The sequence below is a fragment of the Phodopus roborovskii genome, unplaced genomic scaffold (assembly GCF_943737965.1).
Source record: "Phodopus roborovskii unplaced genomic scaffold, PHOROB, whole genome shotgun sequence".
In the NCBI taxonomy this organism is placed as follows: Eukaryota; Metazoa; Chordata; class Mammalia; order Rodentia; family Cricetidae; genus Phodopus; species Phodopus roborovskii.
In genome coordinates, this window is record NW_026126105.1 from 187122 (window position 1) to 208456 (window position 21335).

Below are 21335 nucleotides of genomic sequence, written 5' to 3' on the forward strand. Positions count from 1 at the left end.
TCAGGGTTACACTGTGCAGCTTTGAAGCCTGTCCTGGAACAGGTTGTAGACCAGGCTGGTCTCAAACTCACAGAGGTGCCTGCCTCTGCCTCCCAAGTGCTGGGATTAAAGGTGTGTGCCAACACCACCTGGCAATTCTTTGGATTCTTAAATGGCATCTTGTTTCTTGCAGTTTTTGTCCTTGAATATAATAAGCATGGTCTGTTAAATAGTTTTATACCTTCCAAACCTCTTATGAGAATATAGTCTCCTATGAGAATTTATTTTCCCCACCAATTCCTGTATAAACAAGTATTACACGTTAATCAGAAATTTTAAAAATACATTTGCAAATTTTTTCAAAGTTAAGTGGTGAATGTGTTAAACCCTGTGAAGTGTTTCTGGTCCTGGTGAAAGACCGCAGCAGACCCCAAGAGTTTGGAGCCTGTCAGGGGGAAGGCCCTTGCCCCCAAGAGAAGAGACCGGACCACTGGATGCAAGTGCAAGAGGTTATTTATTGTTTACACACAGGTACCTGTGGACGCTTCAATCTTTCGGGAGATTGAGTGAGTGTGCCTGGTTAAAGCATATGCAGTTTATATAAGGTTGGTGTGGCAAGAAGCAGGCTTACAGAAGCAGAAGCATGGTTACAGGGATTTCATTGTTTCATCTAAATGTAGCAGTTGTAGTTAACCAAGGACAGTTGGTTATTCGGATTGGGCACAAAGAATACAAAGAATTCAGTTATGACTATCTCAGCATACTGGACACTCTCCTGCTGACCTTGCTTTAGTCCAAGCTGCAGACCACAGATATCTGGTTGGCGTTGGATGAGAGCAGCACCTAGTTCCCTCCTGTACTTTTCTCATAACTTGACCTTGGCAATTAATGGGAGCAGCTCAAGCAGGCAATAAGCATAGTGGGGGTCTTTCACTGGCAATAACAAACTTGAGAGTTTTCTATGTGAAAAACAGTTTAAAGTACTTTAGATGCAGTAATTTTTAAATTATCGGAAGGAAAAGCTACAACAATAGCCTTTTCTACACACATCCCTATGCATCAGCAGCAGTGAGAACAGGTAGCTTGTAGGTACTGAAATTGCAACATTCTCCTTTAAGACTGAGCAGCCGGTGGGCGGGGCCATCCGCCAGCCTCCAGGTTCCCGGTGCCTGCAGGCCGCCTTAAGGGCCTGTGGCGCGGAAATGAGAGCCTGGACCACGTGACTGCAGGCGGCACTCTGGCTTTCCTAGAGCAGTCTCTATGGTATTCTTCCCGGCTTCCCCGCAGCCCCCCAGGGTAGCTGCACGTGACAAGCCTGGGACTACGGCAGGTTCCCACGTGATCCTGGCCTGCAGTAGCGTGGCTGCAGTGAGGTTTCTGCGCTCCTGCAGGGCGGCGCGGAAGTAAAGGCGGCCTCAGGCAGATTCTTACTGGCGGCGAGGTCGGGAAGAGCCACCAGGCGGTGACCGCTTTGCTTCTGCAGCTCGGGTCAGCTCATTCCATTACCCCAGCCTTCGCGGGCTGCACGGAGGAGGGCCAAGTTATCTTTGGAGCGAGGCCCAAACTAGGGACCAACTCCTCATCCACCCTGCCCTCCCCTGCATCTCTTCCTTTGCACGCACCGAATCGCCCGTTCCTTTGGGCTGGCCTGCTTGGCCGTGCCTGGAGACTAAGTTCGGGTCGGTAAAGGTAACTGTGGGAAAAGCGGCCCCCCAGTGGACAAAGGCGGAGGCAGGGATAGAGCAGGCCCTGAGGGCCGCGGGCGGTGTGCATAGGCAGTTGAGGTGAGCCAGAAGAAAAGAGTACTGCGGATTTAGAGGGCACTGTGAAGAACTTGTTGCGCGATGGAAGAATCTGACTCCGAGAAAAAGACGGAGAAAGAGAATCTGGGCCCCAGAGTGGAGCCTCCACTCGGGGAACCGGAAGGATCGCTTGGGTGGGTGAAGGGTATTATGCAGTATCTAGGAGGGAGGGTGTGCTAATTGTAAAGAGTACTGTGAAATGCAACAACCGCTAATCTCCAGTGATAAATTGCTTTAATTTACTAGTGTGGTTGCTTGGTAGCATGCCCTTGATGATAGAAAACAAAAACAGAGAACAGAAGCAGCTCTTTGCCTGGAGCTGAGATTTTTGGTATGTGCGTAGTGTTCTAATTGAGATACTTCTGAGTTGTTTTTCGTTTTCTATAAAGGTGATTTGGTGATACCACGGTGTTAGTGATAATAAGAGGGAGAGGACAGACATTTACTGACCAATGACGTATAGTCCGATATGCCTGTTTGAGAACTGCGTTATATGTACTTGGGGCCTTTAATGAATGAAATGCAGCTTGGAAGGACGATTGAAGGTCCAAAGATGCTTCCAGATTTGAAGAATGAGGAGCTGAATTTAAAAAAATAGTACTCAAATATGAAAATGCCCTTTGATTTATAAAAGTGCCCAGAGTAATGCGTTAGTTTTATGACAAAATATCAAATCTTGAATTTAAGTGGTTTATATTTCCAAATATGTCTTCCTAGGAAGCATGTCCTGAGCTGGTGAAGGAAACAGGGAACACAAACATAGTTTTATAATTTATGAAAATGAAGACTTCTGAAATGAGGTCTCATACGTACTTAGCTGTTTTAAACAATACTGTTCTGCTTCTCTCCATTTACTTTTTGTTTTATTTCTAAGTCAATTAGATCATGGAAACACTGTCTTTTGGTTTATATCTACAGGTGGGCAATGCCAAATGCAGCCATGAAGAAAAAGGTAAGATGTGTTAGGTATATTAGAAACATGAAGAAAAAGGTAAGTTACAGTTCAGGAAATCTGTCTTTTCCTGGACTATGTCAATAACCTGTATGGTCTTTCAGACTCTCATCCCTTTATTTAATGCCAGATTCATTTTGTCTAAAATTAATGTCATGGAGTCAAGCCATATACAAATATTACACAGACCTCTGTGTGCACTTGATTCTTTAACTCAAATGTTACATGGGTTGTGCTAGCTGGAGTTGGATATCCTTTGCTTTGTACTTTTATTGGGACTTAGTATCCTTAGGAATATAGCTCTGAAGCAAATTTCTTGACCTTTTTGGGATTTAGTGTCATTGGTAAAGTATTAATAATCCTCAGAGGATTATTAGAAACATAACGTGAGGAACTCCCTGTAGAACACAAACATAATTATCCTTGCCTTTTTATGAAAAGGTCTAATATTCTTAGCCTTACTTCACCCAAAATCTAATTCTGTGTCTTAAGTTTGCTAGGAGGACATTTTTGATAAAATGTTTGAAGTTGCTATCAAGGATGCCTAAAATTCCATAAATCTCTACTTGATTAGAAGGAAAAATTAGATACAATGAAAAACTTAAAGAACTGTGAAAAGAGGAAAAAGGACAAATTTTTATTTGATTTAAACATTCCACAATGTACATTCATTTAAAGAATCAATTTGTATACCCAGAAATATATAGTTATTGTTTTCAATTAAATGTTTTGCAAAGGACAGGGAAAACTTCCATATTAACTTTAGATATCTTTAGTATGTTTTTATTAATGTCTCTTATATGTTTAATCAGATATTTCAATAAAATACATTGGAATTGGAGGTAGAATAGGGAATAGATATACCTTTCATTTGAAAAGGGGATCGTTTTCAGAACTGTATTTCACAAACTTGTGTTTAAAATGACTCTTTGGAAGTCATTTAGTGCAAAAATATATGGTGTTGTTCACAGGTGTCTTTCTTATTTTAACACAAGAAAGATGACTCCAAGGCTCTAAGGTCTTGCTTTCAGACATTTATCAGTGCATTTTGGTTTTAATGGCTTGTTCATTCTTTTGATGAACATACTTCAAGCTTTTGTTACATAGTAGGCACTGGAGATACAAAGGATACAAAGATACCTCCCTCTGCCCTTCAACAGACTTCTGAGAGAATTCCTGAAACAAGGGACTGCAGAGCTTTGTGGTTTGCAATGATATAGTAGTACCACTAGAGGGCAGGCAAGATACCTAAGTCAGCAGTTCTTAACCTTCCTAATTCTGTGACCCTTTAATATGGTGACATCCAATCATAAAATTATTTTCATCACTACTTAATAATTGTGATTTTTGCTACTTTTATGAATCATAGTGTAGATATCTGTGTTTTCTAGTAGTTTTAGGCAATCTCTAAAAAGGTCCTTTGAACATTCTCATAGGGGTCATGACCCACAGGTTGAGAACCACTGGCCTAAGGCATTTGGATCAGAGAAACTATGGGGAGCAGGATTTCACTTATATTAGGTAAATGCCATAGTACTGAGCTATATCCACAGCTCCAGAGAAAATTCTGGAGATGATTGTTGAACCAAGTGTTGAAGGATAAGTGGGGCTTAGTTGCAAGAAGGATAAATTTGCTGAGCTGTGGTTAACTCCTTTAATTCTAGCACTCAGGAGATAGGTGGATCTCTGTGAGTTTGAGGCCAGCCTGATCTACAGAGTGAGTTCTAGGACAGACTCCAAAGCTACACAGAGAAACCTTGTCTTGAAAAACAAACAAAAAAAGAAAAGTAGGGGGGGTTGGATGGGAAGGGGTGTCGGGGGCATGGGAGAGAAGGAGAGGGAACTGGGATTGACATGTAAAATAAAAAATTACAGCGTGAATACAGGCATAGAGTCAGGGCTCCCTACAGGGCTGGAAACTGAGACTTTATGTCAGGTGCTAAAAGTTCCAGGCTAGGAGAAGCAGAGATAAAGACAGAAGTAGATAAGCTAAACTGAGAATGGTCTTATGTGTAATTTAAGTGCCCAATTTTGTAGGACATACGAAAGTTAAAAAGGACTGACAGAAACTGATGAAAAAAAGTCGTAGAAGTGTGTGAAAGTGATCATGGGCTGAAATGAAAAAAAAAAAAAAGATCTAGAACAGAGAAATAGGAGGAGCTTTTCAGTTATTCTGAAATCTGCTAGTTGGGCCAATGCATATATAATTTTGCATTGTAGGAGAATAGGGTTAGTTTCCTATTAAAATGGTAGCATTCTTTTTTAATTATTTTTATGTGCATTGGTGTCTTACGTATCTGTTGTTTTGTGAAGGTGTCAGATCTCTTGGAATTGGAGTTATAGACAGTTGTTAGCTACCATGTAGGTACTGTGTATTGAACCTGGGTCCTCTGAAGAGTAGCCAGTGCTATTACCCACTGAGCCATCTCTGCAGCAAGATTTTTTTTTCAAGGCAGAGTTTCTCTGTGTAACAGTCTTAGCTGTCCTGGACCAGGCTGTCCTTGAACTCAGAAATCTGCCTGCCTCTGCCTCCCAAGTGCTGAGATTAAAGGCATGTGCCATCAGTGCCCAGCAAGATGATATTTTATTAGTGTAGTTCTAAATAATTATTATGTATAATAAGGAGCTGCAGTGATGGATCACATAGTGCCCTTCCTGAGATCAAGTTTGATTCCCTGCACCCACATCAGGTAGCTTGTCATTACAACTCCTTACAACTCCTAGGAGACTTCACATCTGTGACACTTGTATTCCTGTACACATACCCCCCCACACACACATAATTAAAAGAATAAAAAAGAAAGCTTTAAAATATTATATACAATAACAAACACTGCTGTTGTATTCCTAGAATGATGTGTAACTTGTAGCAGGTAAGTGTTTGGCATTTGGAATGTTGTTTGGGGAAGTGTTTAATTAATTACTGATACCCTTACTGGTCATTGGTACTTTCACTTCTGTAAATGCCAAGCACAGAGGAAAAATGGATCCCTTTATACTAGATTTGCTCTAGATTGCTAATTTTTATCCTTTGTCCTCAGGTGCTGTTGATGGGTAAAAGTGGATCTGGTAAGACCAGCATGAGGTCTATTATCTTTGCAAATTATATTGCCAGAGACACACGTCGCCTTGGTGCAACAAGTAAGATGTTTCATCTAATTGTAAAGTGAGGTGACCTTGGCTATTAATAATACGCATAACACACTTGATTGCAGCAGCTTGGGAATGCACAGGTTGATGAATTTGCTTTGGAGCATGCTTTCCCTTTTTGCATTTTTCCTCAGACTGCGTGGCCTAATTCTGGTTATTATTGCTCACTATTCTTGGGAGCTGCCTTCCTTTCTAGGTTGCTTGCAAAGAGGGATGCTCTTAGCTAACTTTTTGTGTATCCTGCTGTTTCTTAGGCAAGAATAGGGACCCTTTGTCTGCTTATTTTGTGGGGAGAATGCTTGTTTATTATAACTTTTCATACAAAGGAGAAAATCGTAGGTATTAATTTAGCGTACAGTAAAACCTAAGATGTTTCTAATAAGTCCTTGTCCTTATTAAAAGGAAAACCTGGGGATAATAAGGAGTTCTGCATTCTGCCATTTCTCTTGCTTTATACTTTCTTTATATATTCTTCTCTTTGGATCATCTACTCTGAGTTGGGAAATACCTTATTAGACCTGAATGGCTGGAATGTTAGTATAGACTTCTGAGCTGGGCTGGAGGGGGATGGCTCGGCTGTTAAAGACTAGGCTGACAACCAAAAATAGATTTCTGGCCTATCATGGCTACCAGACAATGAGTCTAAAATCCTGGGAGTACCTTACTCTGAAGCAGATTGCTATTTCTTTCTGAAGCATCTAAGCATTTCTGAAGTCTGTCTTTGTTCTTGGCTTCTGGGTAAGGAAGGCATTGTTCTATCTAGCCTTCAGAGATTCCAATTTGGGTTTCTGGCACCTTCAGTACTTTTAGTGATAAGTTAGCATTGTTCTATAAAGGTGTTCCAATCGGTTTCAAGAATAATAAACATCTTTCAAGCACATTATGCTCCAGACGTTGAGAGGCAAAGGAGAAGGAACTTTATTTCTGTTTTAGGCTTGCCATATAATGTAGACTTCCATAACTTGAGCAGAAACTTGATGATTAAAAAGCTATTTTCTAGGTAGAGTCACAAGTCTATTTTTCTTTCTTTTCTGTTCTCTACAAATATTTGAGAATACGCAGTATCTCAGTTTATCTTACTTATCTCCTAACTTTTGTTATCCTTACCTTAAACTCTGGTTCCTCATTTGACATAATTGTGAATGCTTTTAAGGACTTGTTAAAACTTGTCTGTATTTTTCTTATAAGACATGAATGCAGATGTGGTCCAATTAGAGCAGGGCAGGACTACTACATCTCTTATTTTGGGCACTACTTTGCTGTTAGCATGGTGAAATCCCACCTTCTTGTTTTGGAGCAACCTTCATTTTACTGAACCATAATAAAAGTTTCAATTCATCTTTGCATGTATTTTATTAAAGCATGCACATACTTTGCTGCTCTTATACAGTTCATAATGTGAACTTTAAATCATTACGTTAAGTGGCTCATATTTCTTTATTTTGGAATCCAAGTCACTGAGTTGCAGTTTTCTTATGCATAATAAAAAGGAGTTCCTATTTTCATTTTAGCTACTTACTCTCTCACCTAATATATTTGCCATCCTTCATAGTTATATAGTTTTATATTGTATACAGTATCTAAGTTAATGTCAAAAGTCTTGGTCAAGATAGTATCCTATGGCTTGTCACACTTGTAGAGTTGGAATCTAGCCTCTAGAAAGTGTACTTGTCCAAATATTTTTCTGTGTCTTGATTTGATATATGTAACTTTTGCTGTTCCAGATTAAATATATAGCCCTAGTATCTGTGTGGGTTTTGCTAGAGTAAGGATGCTTATTCCTGCTCTCATTTACTTTAGCTTTCATATTACTTTTATTCTAATAGATAATGAAAGTGTAACTTAAAAATTAATATTCAGCTAGTAAGTATCAGTTGGGATATTAGTCTGGGCTCTTCTTTTTATTATGACACAGCCTTTCTGTATTATACTGCTCAATTCCTTTTCTTCATATTTTAAATACTTGAAGCATCTTTTCTCTACCACTGATATTTCCATTTCTAACTGATCAGCAGAGTTGGTTTATTACCCTGAATCCAATGAACAGTCTTACAGCAAGATTTTCAGAATTATTGAAACTGCTATAAATAGTTTTGGCATAATCCAGCAGCATCATTATAAGCATAATTTTGCAAATTATATAATCCTACTCATTACAATAGGCTATTTATTCAACAAGTATATATCTAGAAGTGTCTCTTGCCAGATACTGTCAGTGGAATGGGGCTTTTCCTTAAAAGTAGTAAAATATAATGAAAAATGTTGATATTAATGTTTTAGCATATCATTATTAGCTGGTTTATCACTAATGAAGAAAGGTCTGTGTTTGTTGCTAAATGTGTAGACTAGTTCAGATTATATGTAGTACATTGCTTTTTATTTGTTAATCCCTTTTGATGCAGTTACCGATTTTCTTTAAAAGTAGTAAAAAAAGTACTACTTTAAAAATGTTGTTTGACTTTAATGTGTTAGTGTTTTCCTGGTTAGTCATTCCTGAAAAAAGTCAAGTTTTATTGTTAAATTTAAAGCTTCCTGCAGTTTGAAATTTGAAGTAAAGAAAAAAAATAAGGTAATTAATTTATTAGGTAGCTGTTCAAATGTGTTTATTGGGATGGTAAATTTGTCACTAAAATGATTATGAAGTATTTTAGTATCAAACACTGTTGACAACTCCAAGATTTCCTATCTTCTCAAAATTCTATTCTCTTGGCTTTTTCTTTAATACTTTATTGCCCTGATTTCTTTCCTTTATCTTTAACCACCCCTCCCTGCTTTTAAAATATATAGTCTTTATCGTAATGTTTCCTTCTTTCTGCCCTTAAGTGTATATGATTCCCCAAAGCTCTGTTCTTTATGGTTTTCAGTTGCTCTCATGGTAACAGAGCAGGAAGATTATAGGAGAACCAAAGGGACACACAAGGAATAAAGCATATAACAGGGGAGCAGGAAATGGGATTTATATGTAAAATGTCTTATAACCAAGAAAGATAGTCAACCTACAAGATAATTTTAAACAATAAAGAAGGAGCATAAAAAAGTAACATGATCAGAGCTACATTTTTAATTCAAAATAATACGAAAGCTTCAAACACTATTTAAGTATAAAAAGTCTATTTTGTTTTTCATTGTGAAGTCAGTTTCCTAGAGACAACTAATATTAGTATTTCTGAGGTTACCATTCTGGCCCTCTTCTCAGTGAATGTAATTATCCATGTACAGACAGGCTATTTTAAAAGAATGGTATAAAACTCAGCAATATGGAGGCATCACTGTATCTCTAATGTGGACGACAGATTGGAGTGATGCCAGGATAGAAGCAGGTACCATCTATAAGCCAGAGCACTGGCTTTCACTAGATTCCTATTCTGCTGGTAGCTCTATCTCAGAATTTTCCAGATTTTGGAATTATGAGAAGTAGGTTTCTAAGTTTAAAAAAAAAAAAAACCTGTAAGAAATGGAAGGGGCTTGATTTGGACTAGGGTAGTAGCTACTGAGTTGTGGATATGCCTAGGTGGCAGAGTCAATAGGACTTTCTGGGAAACTTGGAGAGAATTGTGGGGGGGGGAGAAGACTAGAGGATTAGCGGTTTTAGATTAGCCCACTGGTTAAATTCGAGATGGAAAAAACTGAAAGGGGAGCAGATTTGTTGGAGTGGAAGGAGAGATAAGTTAATTTGGATATATTCCGTTTGAGATACTTAGAATACAGACATATAGTATATGAGTCAGGAAAATAGTAGAGAAATCTGTACTAGTGTTACCTAGTTAGTATCCAAATGATAAATATAATATTATGATGGTTATGCCTTGAGGAAAAAAAATGATGAGAAGGTGGCAACTGTTGAGTCCCAGTGAATCCTAACACTTAAGGAACAGAAAGAAGGATAGGAACCCATGAGGGAGGATCTTCCAGAGAGTTTGTAGATATGATGCCAGAGACCAAGAGAAGAGAATTATTTTGAGAAGAGAGTAGTCAACAGTGTCATGCTGCAGAAAGTAAAGCAAGGACTAAAAAGTCCACTGGGTTTGGCAATGTTGTGGCCATTGGCTTTTTGATGAGAACTGTTTCTGTGATATGGGAGTAGAAAGCAATTTCTATCCCATATCTAAAAAGTCACTGAATCCTGTCACTTCTTTTGTTATTGTCTTTCCCTTTCTCAGTAGCACTTCTTTCCATTTTTTTTTAGTACTAGACCGTATACATAGTCTTCAGATTAATAGCAGTTTGAGCACCTACTCTCTCGTAGACTCTGTTGGAAATACAAAGACATGTAAGATATGATTCCTTTTCCAAAGAGGGGGAAGTAAAGGGGAAAAGGGAAGTAGTTTGAGTACCTACTATGTGCCAGGCACTTTATGTATATAGCTCTTTGAATCCTCACAGCAGTCCTGTGAGTTCAATACTGTGTTCCTTCCTTCTTTTTCACAGAAGTTGAAGTTAATTCTAAAAGCTTTCATGACTTGGACAAAGTCATACAGTGGTAGATCTGTCATATAAACTAAAATCTGTTTGACTCTAAAATCTGTATGATTTACTTTATCACTTGTGTCTATACATTATGAGAAGATAAATTGTACAAAAGTAGATAGCAGTTAGTTTAGGTAACTGGGGATAGACACAGGAAATATTACAATGTGATTTGAGTTAACTAGCACATCAATTATATAGAACAAAAAAGCTAGACTTTGAGAAATATTCATGGTAAAATCTTAAATTATTCCTTCTTGAGGTTTTGAGTGCCTGGCAGAGAGTAGTTGCTTACTATGTTTGAATGAGTTCAGACAGAGATACTGGTAAATGGGATTTTTGTTAGGCAAGGAGAACTTTTGGAGGAGGTGGGAATTAGTCTGGGTTTTAGGGTTACCTTTGAAAGGAAGAAGGGGTGGTGCATTACAGCGAAGAATGAAAAAGGCGATGGATTGTGGGAGTGAACAGTTAAACAGAGGTCGCAAACAGAAAGCCTGTGTGCTGGATAAGGCCTATACATGTGCTTTCTTTGGCATGCACATTGTTTTAGAAAAATTGGAAATAGTAATCTCTTGTAAAATTTTTCATAAAATCCTAGCATCCAAGTTACTATTTAAAATGTTAAAGATCTAATAAACCGGAACCAATAATTTTTAATGGCAAATGAACAAGATTTCAATAACTGTCAGCTTCTGTGAGCCCATGGTAGATGTTTACCCTGTCATTTAGCCAGCTTTAATGGTATAAGTTTACTCACATGGCCTGAATCAGCATGTTTGCGACCCCTGGAGGTAAAATATGTTGGGGGGATGGGGAGGTAGTAGGGTTGGGAGGTCTATAAATAAAACATATTGTATTGGAAAGAAAGGATTTGTTAGTATAAATTGCTGGGGATTATAAAGGTAGATTGGAAGCCAAAGTGTGAAGGACCTTGAGTGCATTCCCATTAGACATGGAGGAGCCATTAAAAGCATTTTGAATGGGGAGTGATATGTTCAAAGTAGTGTTAAGAAGATGAACCTTGCAGTATCCTAATGGGTAATATAAAGTAAGTAAGGCTTTCTTGTAGTGTAGGCAGAAGGTGGTAAGGGCCCTCCTTGATATTGGGTGATGGATTGTAAAATTAAGAATGGAATTAAGAGATACTAAAACAAACTCAAAGAGAACTAAACATGGTCAGGGGAGTCCAAAAGTAGAAGAACTAATAGAGTCATTAACTGAAGAGGAAGTCAGTACAGGAGTTAGTTTGTTTTTGTTTTATGTTTTGTGTTTGCTTTCATCTTTATTCTTTGTGGGGAAGCTGGTAAAAGAAAATGGGGTTGAGAAGAGCTGTTAAATGGTGAATGTAACTGTCTTGCTTGTTAAAACTTAACATTAATATTACAATTGGAGATTGTTTCTGCTTTGGGTACTAAACTACTGAAATTTAAAAATGACTGACACAAGCCAATTCCTTAGCTTAGGGTAGTATAGGTGCCTACCTTGCTACTAAACCAAATAACTAAGCTGAAAATCACCTTCTTGTTATGGCTTTGAGCATTTCACTCCACTTTGGTCCTTCTAAACATCATGGGCTACTGTTTTTCTTTTCTTAAAGTTCTTTACTACAAATACTAGATTTGTAACATTTATCTTCCAGTTGATGTAGAACATTCTCATGTTCGATTTCTGGGAAACCTGGTTTTGAACCTGTGGGATTGTGGTGGGTAAGTACTATGTGCCTACTTGTTTGTGAACCTGATGGCAGTAATGATCCCATCTAGTATAATCAGCATGGCGGATAACACCTAGAATAACTACATTTTCATTGATAACATTGCTTAAAAAATATTTCTGAATCATCAGTTGATTTATAAAGATCTGTGTTTTGTACAACTTTGAAAATGACCTCTACACAAGACAGTATTTAAGTAGTTCCAATATAAGCTGCATCTAAGTATGTATACTATGGCATAGATTATCCCTCTTTTGCAGTGGCATAAATTAAATCTGTCCCATGTTGACTGACACCTGTATTGAGTTCTTAGCTATTATTTATTATACTAGACTGGTCATAGTCATTTTAGTAATTACTTGTAGACAGTCTTATCACTGTAGATTGGATTCTAAGCATATATTATCAGGCTATGTTACCTATTGTTGGAAGAGTAACAGATCGCTTCCTTTCATAATCAAGGCAATCATCAAAAATCCCAGCACAGATGTACATGTACTATGCTTCTGAGCTGATGTTGTTGCCTGCTTTATACATCTCTGTGCTGAAGCAGCAGTGTGTAATGCACAGTGATTAAGAGTATAGGTTCTTTGTCTGGGGTATATTATTCAAACTCTGTGCTATAGCTTCATCTGTACAATACAGCAAAATAAGCAGGTTAAAATATGTAAAACATACATTGAAAAAAAACATACATTGTAGTATCTTACAAAAAAAGATAATTGTCTGGTGGGTATTTCCCAGCTCCAAACATACAAAAGATGCTTAGTGAATATTTTGACAGAATAATGTAAGAACTAAATACTCTTAAGACAGTAACTCTTTTTTTTATTATTTATTATTTTACATGTCGATCCCAGTTCCCCCTCCCTCCGTTACTCCCTCCCTCCCTCCCTTTTACCCTCTCTGCCTTCTCACATGCACCCTGCCCACTCTCCCCTCCCATCCCCCACCCCAATTCCATATGTAGGGCAATGCCATCCAGGTGGGGTCATGTAGATCTGACAGGTCATTTGAAGTAGGGACTAGGGCTTCTCTCCTGTAAAACAGTAACTTAGCCAGGCAGTGGTATAGGCAGAGGCAGGCAAATCTCTATGAGTTTGAGGCCAGCCTGGTCTACAAAGTTAGTTCCAGGACAGCCAGTGTTGTTGTACAGAGAAACCCTGTCTCAAAAAAATGTAACTCTTTTTTTTTCTTGCTAACAGCTGAATTAATACCTTAGAATATTAATCTTCCCTCATTGTAATTGCTCCCAATTCTTTTATCTATGTCAACAGATTTACCCAAGTTCCTTGTGTTTAGGTACTAAAATAAGAAATTTAGTTTTGCATGTCAAGTATCTGTAATTTAGGGAAGTTATGATTCTTCCAATGTTACACAGCTATAATTACAGCTGTAATTAGCCAGGTACAGGATTAGAAATTTGTAAGCACCACCCCATATACAACACTAAATGACACTACTGTTTTATTCCTGTCCAGCTTTTGAGATCTTCTGGAAAGTGGTATCCAGCCTAGGAACAGAGAGTAACATTCTGCTGAAAAGTCATAATTGGAGTCATTTTCATATAATTTAGAATATTTGACTGTGAAGTTATTCAGCAAACGTTCATTAATCATTTACCACTCTGCTTTCAAAAGCTTTGAGACAGCGGGAAATAATATCAGGGATAATCCTTGGCTGGTTGTATAGGGAATTGAACACTATTAATTAAAAACTCATCCAAATAAGTATATTATTGCACTTTGTGGTAACTGTTTAAAATGAGAGGGATATAGAAAGGACAGAAGCTAGACATGAGTTTGAGGTCAGCCTGGTCTACATAATGAATTCCAGTCCAGCCACCAATACATAGTGAGACCCTGTCTCAACAACCGCAACAGCAAAACAAACATTTTACAGGATTGCAAGTTATGACTCTGCAGTAAGGTAGAGCTCAATATGTTTAGCTGTTATCTTTCTTTTGATCAAGCTAAAAAATTTTAAGCAGGAGGGATTGAACAAAGGATTTGTTTACTATCTAGATTTTCTTTCCTACCAGACAAGACACCTTCATGGAAAATTATTTCACTAGCCAGCGTGACAACATCTTTCGAAATGTTGAGGTTCTGATTTATGTCTTTGATGTGGAGAGCCGCGAACTTGAGAAGGACATGCACTACTATCAATCATGTCTTGAGGCCATTCTGCAGAATTCTCCAGAAGCCAAAATCTTCTGCTTGGTACACAAAATGGATTTGGTTCAGGAGGATCAACGAGACTTGGTAAGAAACTGAAAAGGTTCTATACCAAACAGTTAGCATGCTTTGTTGACTTCCTTTATAAACTAGGTCAATTTGTAGCATTCTGTATTTCATAACTAGGTAAGATCTGACTATTTGCTTTCACTAAGTAACCTCTATCATTTTAAAAATGTGGTTTTCTGCCCCTATTTATTGTCATAGCTAAACGGCCCACCAAGGCTAAGATGAGGAGAGGTGTCTGCTGTCACTGGACTAATTTAGAAACTGATATGCACCAGTTCAAGTGCCTACCACACTGTGTCAAGCACTACTCACAGTCCCTCACAATTGCAGTGGCATAAATGAATATGTATGTATGAGTATAACTCAAAGATGACCAAGGATGGTGGAGTAGGCAATATCAACCTTCATCTCAACAAAAACACATAAAATCAGTGACATATATTTCAGAGAGGACTTAATGAGATCTGGGTCTGGTAAGACAAAGATAGTCTACCTTCAGTTTGCTCAATGTAAAGTAAACACATCAGATAATAAGGAATAAGATAAAAAAGAAGGGCTGGAGAGATGGCTCAGCCATTAAAGGCTAGGCTCCCTCCCAAAATGATAAAAAAAGAAAATCCTTCTCTATGTTAGAGAGAAGAACTAAGAAAAGCAGTTTTAGATTATAATGTTTGTATAGAAGAATATATTTTCTCCTTGGCTTGGTGGATGTCTTAAGGAGTGCCTCATACTAAAGGATTTTTTTTGGTAATAGTTTTCGTTATATATCCCACAGAGGGCCCTGGAGCTGGAATTACAAGTGGTTGTATGCCACCTGATATGTGTGCTGAGAACCATGAACTGACCTTGAGCCCTCTGCAGGAGCAAAAATTGCTCTTCACTGCTGAACCATCTCTCTAGCTCCTTACTCTGCTATTTTAAAAACAGTTTCAAGAGCTGGGGATGTAGAGTGGTAGTGTGCTACCTGGCCTATTTGATGCCTTGAATCAAATCCCCAGTACACCACATTTTTAAAAAATATTTTAGTCAAATTTGCAATAAAAAGCTAGAACATTACAACAAATGAGCTCCTTTTCAAGGTTTCAGTCACTTACAGTTTCTCTTACTGTTTTTAAAATTGTCTATAAATATTCTCAAATATATATTAAGTCTTTAAGCAATTCTCAATTGAGAAAATCATTAGTTTCATTAAATATTAGACTGAAAAGATTAAAATAAAAATTTCTATAAGTGCTTTCAAAATAACAATTTCATCTAATATAAATATGTGTATGTATGTTTATATATGTTTGAGTTTTCCAGAGAAACAGACCCAATCAAATGTGTTTGTATATAGAAAAACAAAGAGACAAAGGAATGGGAGGGTATTTCATTTAAGGAATTAGCTCAACTCATTCTGGAAGCCTTTTGTGGGAGTAATCAGAAACTTGGAGAGCAAGGAAGATAGGCTTGAGACCTGGAAGTAAGAGTATGCATATAGGAGAAGAAGAAGTAAAAGTATCCTTAGATTTTGATGACATGTGTTTCTATACACAAAGGACCCTGAAAACTCCTAAGCTATAAGCACATTTAGCAAAGTAGTAGGATACAAAATTAACAAATAAATCAGTAGCCTTCTTATACACAAAGGGGAAAGTTGATTCCTATACCAATAGAAGAATCGGTATTTTAACCACATCTGGTCCAGTAGTTGTAACTTGCAGTCAGAAATTTACTAAGCATATGATATCCACTTTCTAAGAGCCATGTCTTCCACAGAAACTGAATAGGCAAACTGAATGGAATTGTGTCAGCACCTTTCCTTAAGGTGACCCTTAATGTTTTTGGATTTATAAAGTGACACAAATCTAGATACCAGTTGAAAAACTATGAGATTTTACAATTTGTGCTAGATTTTTGATAATTTGATATAAATTATTTCATTTATATAGATCAAATAAAATGTAGTAGATATCCCTTCTAAATCATTTATAGGAGCATTATGATCTGCTAGTCAAAACTATAGGTTTCTGTGAGTTGGTACTTTGGCTCTTCTGTCCAATCAAATAAGGGTACTCTCCTTGTATTTGATGATAAAATGTTTCCGGGTTGTTCTTGCTACTGTAACACCCCTTTGTATTTAAGTTTCCCAATTAAGTGGTAGCAATTACCACTATAAATTTTGGCCTACAGAGAAAAGTGATCAGAGAGCTGGGGAAGGAAGTTGGGGTTGGTCTTACAAATTTGTTTGTCATCATCATCGTGTTCTGGAACCTCCCACTATTGGTGAATAGATGACAAATGACAAACCTTGAACATTGTGAACTACTTAAGCTGGTAGTATGTTAATGCAGGCCTGACATTTTAACCTTAATATAGGTTATGTGTTGATTCATGTCTTAGGCAGAAGCTAAACAAGCAAAACACTTTCTTTTTTTTTTTTGCTTTTTGTTTTGAGACAGGGTTTCTCTGTATTGTTTTGGAACCTGTCTTAGAACTAGCCTTGTAGGCCAGGCTGGCCTTGAACTCACAGAGACCTGCCTGCCTCTGTCTCCCAAGTGCTGGGATTAAAAGTATGCTGTCTCTGCCCCATTGTATAATTTTAGCTGTTTTGTTGAAAATCAGGTGTTCATAGGTGTGTGGGTTAATATCAGGGTTTTCAATTCGATTCCATTGGTTTACCTGTGTTTTTTTATGCCAATACCAAGCTGTTTTCAGAACTATAGCTCTGTAGTAGAGCTTAAAGTCAAGAATGGTGATGCCTCCTGAAGTTCTTTTATTGTATAGGGCTGTTTTGGCTATCCTGGGTCTTTTGTTTTTCCTTATAAAGTTGATTATTATCCTTTCAAGGTTAGTGAAGAATTGTGGTGGAATTTTAATGGGGATTGCATTGAATCTGTAGATTGCTTTTGGCAATATTGCCATTTTAATATGTTTATCCTACCTATCCAAGAGCATGGGAGATCTTTTCTCAGTCTGTTGATCTCTGCATTGTGTCTAGTTGTGGTTTTCTCTGATGGTCTCCATTTGCTGTAGAGAGAAGCTTCATAAATGAGGTGTGGTAGCTATAATTATCTGTGGGTATAAGGATAAAATTTAGAATAGGGAATTATGCTGACCTAGCAAAGTGTCAGTAGTATATTCTCTTCTAAGATCCATGACTTTACTAGTCTCTGGAAGTTAACTAGATTTCTAGTATCAGGCATGATCTCCCTGTTGGGCCTTAAGTCCAATTAGATAGTATTTGGCCACCTAATACAAAATGATCAACCCTGAAATGAAATACATACAAATAGCAAAAATGAACTCAGAAAGTTGTACTTATATATTCATGCCTCTCTCTCTCTCCTTCCCTCCCTCCCTCCCTCTCTCTCTCTCTCTCTCTCTCTCTGTGTGTGTGTGTGTGTGTGTGTGTGTGTGTGTAACTACTAAAGGAAAAGATTATCAATTAAGAAAGGGGTACAAGGAAGGAGTTGAAGGGAGGGGACTTAGGAGGACCTGGAGTAAGGAAAGTGAAAAGTATTGTAATTTATTTTTATTTAAAATGTAATTTAGGGGCTGGAGAGATGACTTAGCAATTAAGAGCAGTTACTACTCTTCCAGAAGACCCAGGTTCAGTTCCCAGAACCCACATGGCAGCTCACAACTGTCAGTAACTCCAGTATCCAACACCCTTACACAGACATATATGCAGGCAAAATACCAAGGCACATAAAATAAAAATAAATAAATTACTAAAATGTAATTTAAAAATTAAAAAGAGTTAGACATCACTATGTGTATACCCATACTAGCAATCCACCCATTCACGGAAGCATATCTGAGTATACATGTTTTATATAGCTATTTTCTCTCTGTGTGTGGGAATGTATACATAGAAAAAAACTCTAGATGGCTAGAGCTTAGCTGCTTGTGTGGGTTATATTTGTTGCAAATTAAGTACACTATACATATAAATATTTATGTTTGCATATGCTATTAAGGGGTATTTCTATAATGCTAGAGAACTAAAATATGTTTGGATTTGCAAAATTTTATTATAGTTATTGCCATATTAAAAATGACCTAGATTTGGTAGATTGGAGTTTACAAATATTTTAAGACATCTCTGTATGATAAATTTTATTTTCTACCAGTGTTTTCCATGAATATTTAGCAAGGGCAGGATAAGCCTGAAGAAATCTAATAGCCAGTAACATGTTTATCCTTGTTTGAGAAATAATACTCAATGTTCCTATGAAGACAGAGTAAGAGGTCCTTGTCAAAATATGATGAAAATAATTACACCTCAGATTTTGCAGTGAAGGAAGAGTGTTAACATGCTGATTCGCTTGTTGAACTTTTTAATTCAGATTTTTAAAGAACGAGAAGAAGATTTAAGGCGTTTATCTCGTCCATTAGAATGTTCTTGTTTCCGAACATCTATCTGGGATGAAACTCTGTATAAGGTGTGTATGTCCCTCTATTTCTTACTTTTAAAGCATGCAATAAAAATTAGAAGGTTATTAACAAAACTAAAATATTAAACTCTTTCATAGCCATCTAGATGTATTGTACTAAAAACAAAATAATCTTTAACAAATTGTTCAAAGAACATCAAACTTAACATCAGTTTGGTTTTAGCTGGGTGGTGGTGGCACACACCTTTAAACCCAGCACTCAGGAGACAGAAGCAGGCAGATCTCTGTGAGTTCGAGACCAGCCTGGTCTACAAGAGCTAGTTCCAGGACAGCCTCCAAAGCCACAGAAACCCTGTCTTGGAAAAAAACAACAACAACAAAAATCAAAAACAAAAAAAAGGAGTTTGGATTTTTAATCTTAGATTGGGTTGACATTGTCACCAAGTTTGCCTGTTTAGATATGATTAATCTGCTACTGTTCTTTGTCATAGCAAGTGTTGCTTAACATCCATTATCCATTTTGACTAATTGTGGTCTCAATGATTATTGTAGTGGTTGAGTTACCTTTGTGGTACATAGGCTCCTGCTTCTTCCATTTTTTTCTTGCTTACTAGTGGTTTAAAGATTAACTACTTTTGTGTCCTCATGTGGTTAGACCTTTCCTTCAGACTGCTTCTGGTATACACTGACAAGTATGATGCTGGGTGGCAAAGGATCCTTCTCTGTCATTGGTAGCCAGAGCTTCAGTTTCAACTCATCTAACAAGTGTCTACAACCAAATTCACAGAAACCTGATTTCCGAAGGAGAAAAACCATTGGATTTTTTTAAAATAGCAATTGATTTTTTGAAAAACTAATTCATTTCCCCCCAGTATTATGTTGATCCAGGCTCACTCTAATAACAACATTTTGAGATAGAAGTCTAGGAAGTACTGCTCTAGATTAATATGGGCCGAATTTCTCTCAAAGCCTTTTTTTAAATTTATTTATTTATGTATTTATTTTTATTTAATTTTATATAACAAAGTCCAATTAAATGAAGACAAACATTTATACACAATATTTGGGAATTTGGGCATCGTTCTTTCCAAACTACTTCCTGCTGGTAAGGGGCGCTGTCTTGGGGGATTCGAAGAAGATTCAGATATCCTAGCTGTAGTCTGCAGGGCTGTTTTGTCCAGCTGTTTGGAATGTAGGATCAGCTTGTACTCTGTTTCAGGCGGTCTGGCGTGATCAAACCACATTAGTCTGGAAGGAATCCACATCTTTTCATTTTCTGTGGAAACAAAAATAGAAATACTTTTCCCCAGTAACTTGTTCTTCAACTTAAATTTTGGAGTCAAAGCGTTTTTTTTTTTAATTTATTATTTTACATGTCGATCCCAGTTCCCTCTCCCTCCCTCCCTCCCTCCCTGCCTCCCTCCCCTCCAGCCCTCCCTCCCTCCTTCCCTCCCTTTGCCCTCTCTGCCCTCTCCCATGCACTCTAAACACCCTCCCCTCCAACCCCCCACCACAATACAATATGTAGGGGAATGCCATCCAGTTGGGGTCATGTAGATCTGACAGGTCCTATGAAGTAGGGACTAGGGCTTCTCTCCTATCTCTAGAATAAGGCAGTTATCCCTCCATGGGGGGATATGTTTGCAAAGTCCTTTTGTGCACCAGGGATACATCCTGGCTCCACTGTCTGAGGTCTCTTAGACTGCTCAGACCTTCTGGCTGAGACCCATATTCAGGGGTGTCCGAGTCAGTCCCCTGTTGGCTTCCCAGCTATCAGTCTAGTGGCCCTTAGCCCCTCCTTGTTCAGGTAAGCTGTCTCTATGTACTTCTACCGCATGGTCTTGTCCTCTCCATCTGCTTCTGGGTTCTAGTTCGATTCAGTGTTTATGTATGGGTGTTTGCTCCTGTTTTCAACAGGCATTAGTTGAGGACTCCATGGAGAAGTTAGTTGTTGATCTCACTCTCCGGGAAGGGCATTTATGATAGCCTTTCCAGGGGAGCTGAGATTGTTAGTTGGGAGCAGTCTTGTAGTTCCCTCGACCTTTCTTTGTGTTCAACTTTATCTTCAAACCAATATTGGCTCCCTATTTTATGTTCTCTCTCTCTGTCTCTGTATCTCTCTCTCTCTCTCTCTTTCCTATTTTCCATTCCTAACCAGGCTCAATCCTCCTGGTCGCACATGCCTTCCTCTCCTCCCTCTCATTTTCTCCTACTTCTCTCTCCATTAGCTGTCCTCCCCCACTTTACCTGAGGTCAGGGGGACTTGTCCCTTCCCAGTTCTGAGGGACTTTATATGAATCTCTTAGAATACAACTTGTATCCTCGTTCCTCTGGTGATGTGAATTATAGGCTGGTGATCATTTGATCTAGTTCTAAAATCCATATATGAGTGAGTACATACTGTGTTTCTCTTTTTGTGACTGGGTTACCTCATTCAGGATGGTTTCTTCAAGTGCCATCCACTTGCCTGCGAATTTCAAGATACCATTATTTTTTTTCTGCAGAGTAGTATTCCATTGTGTAGATGTGCCACATCTTCATTAACCATTCTTCAATTGAGGGGCATCTAGGTTGCTTCCAGGTTCTTGCTATTACAAATAGTGCTGCTATGAACATAGTTGAACAGATGGCTTTGTTGCATTGATG

The 21335-nt window shown here is 38.0% G+C and overlaps 1 protein-coding gene across 2 annotated transcripts in view; it reads left to right on the forward strand.

The window, feature by feature from the left end:
• The first annotated feature begins 1243 nt into the window (after window positions 1-1243).
• Window positions 1244-21335, forward strand: part of Rragb (Ras related GTP binding B) — a 37417-nt gene continuing 17325 nt past the window's right edge. The window contains exons 1-7 of one of the 2 annotated variants that reach the window (XM_051179470.1): window positions 1246-1915; window positions 2700-2733; window positions 5775-5874; window positions 10070-10153; window positions 11990-12056; window positions 14106-14328; window positions 18642-18737. In XM_051179470.1, coding sequence (XP_051035427.1) covers window positions 1824-1915; window positions 2700-2733; window positions 5775-5874; window positions 10070-10153; window positions 11990-12056; window positions 14106-14328; window positions 18642-18737 — 696 coding nt within the window. In that variant the 5' untranslated portion in view covers window positions 1246-1823. Of the gene's footprint in view, window positions 1916-2699; window positions 2734-5774; window positions 5875-10069; window positions 10154-11989; window positions 12057-14105; window positions 14329-18641; window positions 18738-21335 lie in introns of both variants that reach the window. The other variant, XM_051179471.1, reaches the window with a different exon arrangement.